The 13,253-nt window shown below is 36.1% G+C and overlaps 1 protein-coding gene across 1 annotated transcript in view; it reads right to left on the reverse strand.

The window, feature by feature from the left end:
- Positions 1-13,253, reverse strand: part of DENND4A (DENN domain containing 4A) — a 125,780-nt gene that overhangs the window by 51,926 nt on the left and 60,601 nt on the right. The window contains exons 10-14 of the mRNA XM_061430118.1: positions 9,857-10,001; positions 9,424-9,599; positions 6,250-6,350; positions 4,314-4,532; positions 3,332-3,477 (exon numbers count right to left, since the gene is read on the reverse strand). Of these exons, the coding sequence (XP_061286102.1) occupies positions 3,332-3,477; positions 4,314-4,532; positions 6,250-6,350; positions 9,424-9,599; positions 9,857-10,001 (787 nt within the window). The remainder of the gene's footprint in view (positions 1-3,331; positions 3,478-4,313; positions 4,533-6,249; positions 6,351-9,423; positions 9,600-9,856; positions 10,002-13,253) is intronic.

A 13,253-nucleotide genomic window follows, 5' to 3' on the forward strand; every position in this document is an offset into this window, starting at 1 on the left:
CAATCATATGAAGAAAAAGAACACATGGCTTTCAAATTAGTCATAAATGAAACACAAATAATTCTCATATATTGTTTTTCTTAGTCCTAGTCAGCTTTACCCACTCAAGGTTTTTTAAAGTTGATCAAATGTTTTCTGTTTGGATAGGCTAAGATCAAAAGAGCAATATGGCTAATTTTTGTTCAATGTTAGTCATTGATTGGCTGAAGGATTGGCTGAAGCACTTAATGAATATCTGATATTATTTAGTTTTCATAGCCAGACTGCCAGAGGGGATCTGTTCACTTAAAAAAAATTAAGCTCAGAGTCACTTAGCTAAGGAATAATCCCATATGAATGTCTATTTTAAAAGTATTATTGATATTCAAAAACCATTAAAAGCAATCACTGACTTTCTATGCTTAATGCACTGAAACTATGCCATTAAAATATGAAAAACAGTAACAGCACTGTACAATTATTTACTATTTCAGAGAGTTCTGCTTAATACTAGGAATGCAATTAACCTCTATTAAGATATATTTTATGATATCACAAATAAAATCACTTTTAACTAAGAAAAAGATCCACTTTGGATTTTTGACATTTTATTATTTTCTCTAATAAGAGTTCCTTGAATTATAATAAAGCAAATACAAGTAACTATGTTTTAGTGAGTAAATTTTCCAGTTTTGACTTTCTTAGTAATCATCAAAATTCTTAAGTACCATATGAATCCACTATATGTAAGTGATATTTTGTTGGATCCAGACTTTGAATAGGTAAAGAGCATTTTAGGGAAACAATCTGCCTAGACACAATAATTATACACTTAATTGGGTTGTTCCTTTTTTGAGACTTCTCAGAATTTATATTCTTTAAGTCAATCATGCTTCACAGTAACTTTTATCAACTAAATAGTAAGTAACCTATTTTCAGAAAATCCTACACAATAATGTAAAGTAATTAGCCTCTAATTAAAGTAAATACATTTAAGTTAAAAAAAAAAATCCTAGACAATACAGAAACTTTCAGTAATAAAATATCCTTCTTCAAACATGATACCCTAAGTATCTAGCAAAATTATAAATCCTGTATGTCTTACAATATTGTAAGAATTTTTTAAAACCATGTGATACCATTATATGAGTTTTTAGCCAAAATACAAACTTGTGAAAGCAAGATACACAAAATGAGCAAGAAGTCAAAGGGAACAATACAAGATTTTCTTTTCTGCACTGCTAATTGGATCCTTCCAACTAATTCAGTGTTCCTATGTAGATTCATAAATTTATTGGCTAAAGCAGGCTATTAGCAAACGCTGTCACTAATTTGGTCCCTTATGATTCAGTTACTTGGCACAAGGAACAATTGTTACCCAATTATTAATATATGCCATTGTTCCCAAGGGAAGCTCAGCACCATAGAGGAAGCCAAGCACTACAGAGGAAAAACATTCAAAGAGCATGTTAGTCAGAAACATTTTTATTTAAAAAACCAACAGAATTATTCCTATAAAAAAGGATTTAGAGAAATTCTTTAAAGCATACTTTTATTCATTGTACACCTTTTCTATTTATTTATTCTTTCTACTAATATTTAACTTTAAAAGCACCAAAAAAAGGCAAACTTAAAAATTTAATTAAAATATTGAAAAGCACATTCTTAGTATAATGCTACAATGAAGACAAAACTATCAAGGAGCTATAATGTTACATCTCCAAATAAACAGGATTTCAAGGCAGAACTCAGCTTACAAAAAAGCAGGGTTCTAAAAGTCTGTCTTATTTATATAGGTTATTCAAACTACAAAAAATGAATTTCACAAAAAAAACAATATCCTTTTTGGGGTGATAGAAATGTTCTATGTTTTGGGGTCATGGTTACAGGGAAATCTATATTTGCCAAAACTTATCAACCTGTACACTTCAAAAGTGCATTTATCATTTATATATTTATTACAATAAATCTAGACTCTAAAAATTTGTTCTAAATGGTGGTTAGAATACCAATCCACCAAAAAGAAACTTAATACATATTTCTGGCACAACACTCTAGCCATGCACCATCTGAACTACAGACAGTCACCACATATATCAGTGTTTCTATGAGAAAATGAATTTTGAGTTCTAAGAAAATATTGGCATATATCCACCTTTTCCCTATTTTAAAGGATTTCAGGGTTTTGCTGATGGCTCAGCAGGTAAAGAATCCACCTGCAATGCAGGGAGATGCGGGTTTGATCCCTGGGTTGGGAAGATCCCCTGGAGGAGGAAATGGCATCCTGCTCCAGTATTCTTACCTGAAAAATCCCACGGACAGAGGAGCCTGGTGGGCTACAGTCCATAGTGTCTCAAGAGTCGCACATGACTGAGCAACTAAGCAAGCAAAGCAAAGCATTTCAAGGACTAGGGTGGTTATTTCTGGGCTTCTTAAGTTTGTCAACTCTCTATTAGCACCAGAAACAGTATTTTTCCACATCAATTATGCCTCACATGTTCTAATTTCCAGATCAAACTCTGATACCTCATTTGCTGGCACCACCCAATGGGAACACTCAGACTCTGCCTTGCTTAGACTCTGACACTCTCTGCTGTCCTCATGTCTACATGAACCTAACCTGTTTAGGTTCTGACCCCTTGGAACAGTCTGTCCTCCAGCATGGACACTCTCTTCATCCTGCTCGTCCTCTGAGTCCCCCATGCTACCCTTGCATGGATGAATGCTCTCCTCACCGTCTTGGGCTCCAACACTCCATGCTCAGCTGCTCCTCCTTCACCCACTCAGATTCTGGCACCCCTCTCTGGGGCACTGTTCCCCAAGCTCCTCTCTATCCAGCACGAATACTCACTTTGCTCTACCTCACTAATGACAGTGGACTACAGGGGAAGGGAAGGCTTCACAGATGAATGTAATAGAATTCATTCACTTAATTTATGCTACAAATGCACTCCCAAATTGTAGAAATGTTCAGGTGAAATGTTATGTTCTACTCCTACTCTCAGTGTGTGACAATCCACTTCAGACCAAAAGGAGAGGTGAAAATTAAGGATGCTCAAGTTAGAGGTCCACAGACTTGGATAAAATCTCCTTAGTCTATACATGGACAGGAAGGGTTACAGACATGGTTGCTAAAATAAAACTCACAATTTAGTAAAATCCTGCAAAGTTATAAGTTCCATAACATCTAGGAGGCCACCAAAACCTTCATAATAAAGGGTCAGTGATTAAATGGAATTAATTAAAATTTTGTTAAAAGCTGGTTAAGTTATAAATAGAAACTGTAACTCAAAACATTTATAATAGTCACACAAAATAAGTTAGGGCACTGTAGACATACTATATGACTTACTTTATCTACACAATCATCAAAAAACGCCAGACTTGCATCTTTATCACTGACGAAAGAACATTCCTCAATGAAGCGAATAAACATTTGTGTTTTGGTCATCATGTTATAGAATTTCTGATGTGACCGGTCCCGACTTCTTAAGAAAGCTGTTCAACATAAATTTGCAATGTTAGTATATATAATACATTCATAGGTTCAGAGAACTTTTGAGCTAGCAGGAACCAGATCAAACATGTCATCTATACCCTCCACACTCTACTGTTTTGCAGAAAAAGAAACAGACTCCTGAAGGAGACATGACCTGACAAAGATAGCAATAGGAAAGGAACCTGAACCTATTGCTTTGAACGGAATCTTTTAAATCCTCCAACCCAGGGGCTCCTATGCTTGCCCGACACTGCTTGGCTGCCCTGAAAGCTGAAAGCATCAGTATCTTAACACACTGTGACACAACAGAGTACAGTGGTACTTGTCAAACAGTCTCTTCTGTGTATTTTGCTACTGGGATTGTATTTAATGTGCCTGAGAAATAACTAATTCTATGGAAATGGATTACCAACTGAGTTGACAGACACATACTGCTGAAATAGACAAGTACATATTAATAAATATGAGCTGCTGCTGCTACTGCTGCTAAGTCGCTTCAGTCGTGTCCGACTCTGTGCGACCCCATAGACGGCAGCCCACCAGGCTCCCCTGTCCCTGGGATTCTCCAGGCAAGAACACTGTGGAGTGGGTTGCCATTTCCTTCTCCAATGCATGAAAGTAAAAAGTGAAAGTGAAGTCGCTCAGTCATGTCTGACTCTTCGTGACCCCATGGACTGCAGCCTACCAGGCTCCTCCGTCCATGGGATTTTCCAGGCAAGAGTACTGGAGTGGGGTGCCATTGCCTTCTCCGAAATATGAGTTACTAACCCAGAAAGCAATCATCACAAAGTTAAGCTCAATAACATGAAAGCTGTAGTACTATATAATCACTTACCTTGTAGAGCAAAAAGAGAAGTTGCATCTGTGGCTGTCTCAGATGGGGCTTGAGTTATTGGTCTTAAGTATGATCTATAACCTTTTAAAATAGAGGCCATGAAACACAAAAATGCCTCTTGGATTTCCAAGTCTATCATGTGCAACCTCTTTCCAGAATTAAAGTCATAATCATTCATTGCTAAGTCCATAAGTCCATCATCTCTTGGTCTCTGCTGTACTGTGAAGAAATACAGTGTTAATGTTTTCTCCAGAACTGTCAAAACTAAGGTTCATAATGGTATCAATTATAAATCTGTTGCATATGTGATTCAAGTCATTATGCTGTACACCTTACACAGTCCTGTATCTCAATTATATCTCAATAAATTTGAAAGAAAAATAATAAATGTGTTGAGTTTTCAAAAGAGCTCAAGCTACTTCAACCATTGTTTACATAACTCCTTAACATACACTAAAACTTGGAATTGGTCTAAGGACGGTAGCAATGCTCAATGTTAATCTCCTGATTGTCACGGTTATTGCATACAGCAGTGACGTAGGAGAATGTACTGGCTGGTAGGAAATATACAATCCATTTGGAGATGATGCGGACATCTATTCTCAAAAAGTCAAAGGAACAATGTTTGTGATTGCTTCAAAATGTAAAAACTTTTTAAAATACGAGGAACAATAAGTCATCTTAGGAAGTTTTTGTGACATTCTTATTGTCTAAGAAAGCAAAAAAGAAAATGGGCACTGGAATGGAAGACCTAGGTTTTAATCTTAGCTTCATCCTTATTAACTGTATGATATCTGACAAGCTACCTCCCTCAAATTTATTATCTCCATATTTGTAAAAACAAAAGAATGTATGTGAAAGTGCTCTGAAGCTGTAAAGTGATAAATAATCCTAAATAATATCAGTATTTTTTAAGCCTGTAATTTTAAGCTTTGGATTCTGCCCTTCAGTAGAGCTGGATGGGCTATTTCACTTATTTTAATAATGTTTGAATATTGCCATAAAAACTGCTGGACTTCTCAGCTATTCAAAAGAAGCTCATGAACTTTTAGAAAGCAGTTAAGTAGATTAAATAGAATTCCATATGTAATTTATTTGTTCCATAGGATAAATTTTTTTCTGCTTGATGTCATGTTTTTTCATATCCCAGTACTTTGAGCCACTTTTGAATTATCTACTTGTTGTAAGGTTTGCTTTGTAAACACTGTCTTTTCCTGTGTCTCCTTCCAACAATACTAAGGTGCCCTGAACTCTTGAGGATGCAGGCCTCCTCCCATGTTTATATTTCACTTAATGCATAAATGAGAACCTCAAATATTGCTACATCATTACTGACCACTTTTCATACAACAGCATCAAATTATGAACCCTGAATGGACTGTTGTTATAAAACAGTAAGAAACTTAGATAAATTGAAGGCTTAAATTCCTTTTATCGGTAATTCTGGATCACTATCAAGATACTCTTATGTAAGCTTTGAACTGAAATATGCCAATCAATTTTCACTTTAATTTCTGAATGCTTTTGGCAAACTTTTGTTGTCAAATTATTTGAGGTAGGCCACAGCATTAAGATCTACCAAAGGTGAAAAGCATATGACCATGCTCCCACCCCATGGAAATCATCAGCATTTTCTAATGTAATTTAAACCATCTGTCTCAGACTTTCAAAACTAACTATTTTATGTACAAAGAAAACACATAAGTAGAAACTAGTATTTTTCCATAGTATTTGAAAATAACCACCTTAACCTCTTTTTGAATTTTATTATGATATAAACTTCATAAAATCTCCCATTCGGTTTCTAAAAACTTGCTTTAATGCTTATTCTAAAAAATTTTCTTTTAGATAAAACTATCCTTTAACAAGTAAGGCAAAGTAATTGGAGACTTTTCTTCAGATTAAATTACTTCCATTAATTAAATTATACACTTACATTTTGCCAGTTGTTGATGCAAATTATTCAGTGTGTTCATCAGATTTTTACATGGTTTCTTTGGAAGTATCTTCCAGGCTACATTTTTCTTGTCACCAGTTCTGAGATTAAATGATAACAATAATATATTTGTCAGATTAACATGGGGAGAGGTGGGGCAGGTATATACCTGTTATTCATAAAAAGGGGAAAAGAGAAAACACATTGAATGAAAATAAAGCATACAGAATATTCTTGTTAACAGGAGAAAAATACTTCAGGTGTAAATGGACTGCTTAACGTTGTAAAATTAATTTTTATTTTGAGGGTAGAACTTTGTATTAAATATAGCTCAAAAACGTATACTTATATTGATACTGAGTCAATTCCACTTGCACTGGAATCATGTGCAAAATCACTCCAAAATTTAATGTGGTGGTCATCAGATCCCCCAAAGGAGGAAACGGCAACCTACTCCAGTATTCTTGCCTGGAAAATCTCATGAACAGAGGAGACTGGTGGGCTACAGTCCATACGGCCACAAAGAGTCGGACACGACTGAACATACGCGCCTGCACACATTACCCTTAAGCTCATTTAGAGTCTTCAGACACTTAAATATTGGGGAAATCCTACTATTGGGACTTTTGTTTTGTTTTGTTTTTTTCTTATAGACTCTAAGACAAAGCACTCTAGAATACATTCAGTGAACTTAGGATCCATCAGATCAGTTGCTCAGTTGTGTCCAACTCTTTGCGACCCCATGAATCGCAGCACGCCAGGCCTCCCTGTCCATCACCAACTCCTGGAGTTCACCGAAGGATCCATAAACCTTATCAAAATACTTTGATATATTCAATATTTAGTTTCTTAGTTCCCTAAAAAATAAGTAAAATTTAGTTTCTTTCAGAAAAGAAATAATCTATAATGTTAGATTATTTGAAAGAAGTATAACATCCCCAAATACTTTTATAACTATAGAAGAAGATATCTGACTGATATCTTTGTTTCTATGATGAACTCCAGTCATCTGCTTTATCACAACTATCACCACACAGTTGCTCCCTAAACTATAGATGGAACATGAAAAGAGCATGGTGATAAAACGTGGTAAAGCTTCTGGACTTAACTATAACTTTGTTGATTCCATTCTCTATTTATTAAAACTTTTTACTATTTCAAAAGCAATAAACACTCATTTTAGGAAACTTGAAAAAATGTAGAGAAAAAGGAGAACAAAAGTAAATCACTTATGTTCTAACCACCAAACTCAACAACACAGTGCAGGTGTTAAATGGAACATGCTGAACTGTTGTTTTTTTTTATGCTCCCTAAATTTCCCACAGAATAAAAAGCGCAAATAAAACTCCACAAACTAAACAAAGAAAAAACGAGTGGATGGGAAAGCTTAAGCTGACAAAGAAGTGTCTTGGAATCTACCCTATCTTTCCACAATGAGAAAAAAAATACAGACAGGGCAGGGTCAAACTGCAGATGTCCTGCTGTGAGATTTTATTTCATTGAGAATGTGAACAGGACTACAGAACCCTGTATTAAAGTGAGAACACAATGTAAAAATACTTGGCATTATTTTCTTGCTGAAAGTTTCAAACACAGCACTCCCACTGTGCCTTAGCATTCACTGTGTGTCCCTTGCTAGGTTATTAGCAATTTAAGAGAAAGGAATGTATTTGGTTTGTTTTTTTATTCCCGGTGCCTAGCCAAAAAAAAAGGTGGGAGGGAAGGACACTTGAGATGTCTGTAGCATAAATCAATGAACAATATTTTGGTATCATTTCATTACATAGAACTACTACTATTTACTCACATAATTTTCCTCCTCTTGCCCTTGATAGCATCACTCTAAAACTTAGTTGAGGAAAAGCGCTTTATCTAGTACCTAAGTTTGAATCTATGACAACCTTTTGCATTTTTACTCATGGTGAGTTCCATTTATAAAATTACTATTACAGAATTAGTTAGCCAATAATTAGTGGACGAAGTACTAGTTATGGAGTCAGACCATGATGTTTTCAAAATCAGTCCTGTGAGTATAAGTTATGTGCCTTTTGATAAATTACTTAAGAATTTAAGTTTTGGTTTTCTTATTTGTCTGGCAGAGTGCTTAGTAAAAACTACCTCACAAAATACAGAGAATAATAAAAGATACCTTAGGCTATGCATACAGTTTTATGCCTAGTACATTATCAGATATTAATTTCCCTTCAGAAACTTGACATTCATAACATGTTCTTTATGTATTTATGAGTCAGAGAAGGGGAAAGGAAACAACAAATTTCATATTCAGGAGTTTTCTTTCAAATTTCAGGTTGAGGTTTCAGAAATTCAGGATGAAGGAAAGTAGAAAGTGATTAGTTCACTGGTTTTAGTCCTCCCATAGGTTTGAAAGGGCGATAAAACCAAGAAGGAAGACCACTGATGAGTGCAAACAACTCAATGTTTTTTTGACTTTTTTAACTCATTAGTGATCAAAACAGAAAGTTAAAATAAGAAAAAAATTATTTTAACAAATTAAGTATAAAAAGGGAAATGTAATTTATTACAATAATAGATACAGTATACACTTATTTACAACACTGCATTTCAATTTTTAAAAACATTGTATCATGTAACATTTAACAACTGGCCAAAAAAGAGATGTTACTTTAACATTTGAAGAATTAAACTGTAAAAGGTACTAACTAGCTTTGGGGTTTTATTAACAGGGTAACTCGCAGTTATTTTAAGTACGTCCTGTGGATGCAATGTGGTATTGCATCAATTTCCTCTTTCCTGAAGAGCTTAAGTATGATTAAACTGAAAGGACACAAGAGAAAATACTGAATTAAAGAAAAGCTATATAGTTACAGTAGGTACAACTTAAATATTATTTCAATAAAGAGAGAGAAAATTATAAAATCCTTACATTCCTTACACAAATTTCTAAGGCATAAGATTATAATATTTCTTAAATATTTAAATATCTGAGGATTAAAACCTTCTCTAGTACACTAAATCCATCTCATCAAAGTATAGTAAGAACTGATTCAAAGATGGCAAAACCCCAAATATAAAAAAAAATATAGCTCAAAAGAATTCTAGTTATTATCACAAAATATACCAAAAAAAAAAAAAAAACCAAAAAACCTACGAAGTTGCAAATCACAGAATGTAGAATCACTGAAACAAACTTACTGAGAAATGGTGTTGGTATCTAGGTCAACACAACTGACATCTGGTGGAGGGTCATAGAGATCAAAGTATCTTGAATCAATTCCTACTATGAATGGACATGGTGCACTCAAGACATCTGCTAAAGCCAGTGGGCAGAGAGGAACATAGGGGCATGGCCAGTGGAAAGGGAAAATCATCTTGGATAAAAGATAAAAGAATATTTAGCTGTTTTAACATTGAAGCATAATTCATTGGCAACATAGAAAACTGTCTTTTAAATATTTATATCTAAAGTAGTTTAATACTTGTTAAATAATTACAATTAGTGATAATGGTCAGAAAATTAAAATTCATTACACTCTGGATTTTAGTTAAGCATTGAAATAGCTTTAAATTTTATGAATAATTAAGTTTAAAATGAAACTGATCACCAAGAAGAAACTGTGACACTCACAGACACTAATGCTTCTGTCACACTGGTAAGCACGGAAGGCCGTAAGGAATGAATGAGAATTTTATGTTCTGTTACTGCAAACACCAGGAGTGTCACAGCATTTTCAGGGCCTAAATTCTGGAGCAGTGTTGAAAACTTGCCACCACTGTAAATCCAAACAAAGAGATATAATTTAAAAAATAGAGATCCAAAATCTCATTATACAAAATAATTTTTAAAAGTTTATGATTAGGGTAGGGTTACAGTTCACATTATATATTCAACTTTAAAGATAGAACTAACACCCAAAAAAGATGTCCTTTTCATTATAGGGGACTGGAATGCAAAAGTAGGAAGTCAAGAAACACCTGGAGTAACATGCAAATTTGGCCTTGGAATACGGAATGAGGCAGGGCAAAGACTAATAGAGTTTTGCTAAGAAAATGCACTGGTCATAACAAACACCCTCTTCCAACAACACAAGAGAAGACTCTATATATGGACATCACCAGATGGTCAACACTGAAATCAGATTGATTATATTCTTTGCAGCCAAAGATGGAGAAGCTCTATACAGTCAGCAAAAATAAGACCAGGAGCTGACTGTGGCTCAGACCATGAACTCCTTATTGCCAAATTCAGACTTAAATTGAAGAAAGTCGGGAAAACCACTAGACCATTCAGGTATGACCTAAATCAAAGCCCTTATGATTATACAGTGGAAGTGAGAAATAGATTTAAGGGCCTAGATCTGATAGACAGAGTGCCTGATGAACTATGGACTGAGGTTCGTGACATTGTACAGGAGACGGGGATCAAGACCATCCCCATGGAAAAGAAATGCAAAAAAGCAAAATGGCTGTCTGGGGAGGCCTTACAAATAGCTGTGAAAAGAAGAGAAGCGAAAAGCAAAGGAGAAAAGGAAAGATATAAGCATCTGAATGCAGAGTTCCAAAGAATAGCAAGAAGAGATAAGAAAGCCTTCTTCAGCCATCAATGCAAAGAAATAGAGGAAAACAACAGAATGGGAAAGACTAGGGATCTCTTCAAGAAAATCAGAGATGCCAAAGGAACATTTCATGCAAAGATGAGCTCGATAAAGGACAGAAATGGTATGGACTTAACAGAAGCAGAAGATATTAAGAAGAGATGGCAAGAACACACAGAAGAACTGTACAAAAAGATCTTCACAACCCAGATAATCACGATGGTGTGATCACTGACCTAGAGCCAGACATCCTGGAATGTGAAGTCAAGTGGGCCTTAGAAAGCATCACTACACACAAAGCTAGTGGAGGTGATGGAATTCCAGTTGAGCTATTCCAAATCCTGAAAGATGATGCTGTGAAAGTGTTGCCTCAATATGCCAGCAAATTTGGAAAACTCAGCAGTGGCCACAGGACTGGAAAAGGTCAGTTTTCATTCCAATCCCAAAGAAAGGCAATGCCAAAGAATGCTCAAACTACTGCACAATTGCACTCATCTCACACGCTAGTAAAGTAATGCTCAAAATTCTCCAAGCCAGGCTTCAGCAATATGTGAACCGTGAACTTCCTGATGTTCAAGCTGGTTTTAGAAAAGGCAGAGGAACCAGAGGTCAAATTGCCAACATCCGCTGGATCATCGAAAAAGCAAGAGAGTTCCAGAAAAACATCTATTTCTGCTTCATTGACTATGCCAAAGCCTGTGTGCATCACAATAAACTGTGGAAAATTCTGAAAGAGATGGGAATACCAGAACACCTGATCTGCCTCTTGAGAAATTTGTATGCAGGTCAGGAAGCAACAGTTAGAACTGGACATGGAACAACAGACTGGTTCCAAATAGGAAAAGGAGTTCGTCAAGGCTGTATATTGTAACCCTGTTTATTTAACTTCTATGCAGAGTACATCATGAGAAATGCTGGACTGGAAGAAACACAAACTGGAATCAAGATTGCCGGGAGAAATATCAATAACCTCAGATATGCAGATGACACCACCCTTATGGCAGAAAGTGAAGAGGAACTCAAAAGCCTCATGATGAAAGTGAAAGAGGAGAGTGAAAAAGTTGGCTTAAAGCTCAACATTCAGAAAACGAAGATCATGGCATCCGGTCCCACCACTTCATGGGAAATAGATGGGGAAACAGTGGAAACAGTGTCAGACTTTATTTTGGGGGGCTCCAAAATCACTACAGATGGTGACTGCAGCCATGAAATTAAAAGACGCTTACTCCTTGGAAGGAAAGTTATGACCAACCTAGATAGCATATTCAAAAGCAGAGACATTCCTTTGCCAACAAAGGTCCGTCTAGTCAAGGCTATGGTTTTTCCTGTGGTCATGTATGGATGTGAGAGTTGGGCTGTGAAGAAGGCTGAGTGCCGTAGAATTGATGCTTTTGAACTGTGGTGTTGGAGAAGACTCTTGAGAGTCCCTTGGACTGCAAGGAGATCCAACCAGTCCATTCTGAAGGAGATCAGCCCTGGGATTTCTTTGGAAGGAATGATGCTAAAGCTGAAACTCCAGTACTTTGGCCACCTCATGCGAAGAGTTGACTCACTGGAAAAGACTCTGATGCTGGGAGGGATTGGGGGCAGGAGGAGAAGGGGACGACAGAGGATGAGATGGCTGGATGGCATTGCTGACTCGATGGACTTTAGTCTCAGTGAACTCCAGGAGTTGGTGATGGACAGGGAGGCCTGGCGTGCTGGGATTCACGGGGTCGCAAAGAGTTGGACACGACTGAGCAACTGATCTGATCTGATCTGTTGCTCTTTTGTAGGGAAAATGCTGCATCCGAAACACACTATGAAAACAATGAAGTTTTATGAGGTTTTGAAGTCATCTGCGTCTTCTGCCTTGTATTAAATATGGAAAATGAAAATTTATCTGTTTTTTTCTATAAAATGATCTGCCATGTAGATAATGTTCAAGTAAAGAATTCAATGCGTACACAAAATGTTGTTATATGATTCCATTTATACAAAGTGTCCATTACAGGCACATCTGTAGAGAAAGAAGTAGATAAGCAGTTGCCTAGGGCTGGGGAGGGTGTCTGTGTGTTTGTATTTGCAGGGATGGTAGAGGTAAGGGAGGGTAACTGCTAAAAGATACAGGTGTTTTTTGGAGCTACAACAATGTTCTGAAGTTGATTACAGTCATAGTTGTAGAACACCGTGAATATATTCATTGAATTGTACAATTTAACTAGGTGAACTGTATAGGATGTGAATTATATATCAATAAAGTCATTACCAAAAAAAAAGTCTCTTGGTAGTCTCAGTATTTCTAGTTTATTCACAGTTCAAACAAAGGTTAAGAAAACACTGGTCACCCAGGGCCAAGACCTGGTGATGAAATAATCTGCAATTCTTACAAAATTAACGTCAAAGATGGCAGCTGTTCTCCCTTAGGTATGTGCCACCAAATAACTTAAT

Source organism: Bos javanicus, chromosome 10 (genome assembly GCF_032452875.1).
Source record: "Bos javanicus breed banteng chromosome 10, ARS-OSU_banteng_1.0, whole genome shotgun sequence".
In the NCBI taxonomy this organism is placed as follows: Eukaryota; Metazoa; Chordata; class Mammalia; order Artiodactyla; family Bovidae; genus Bos; species Bos javanicus.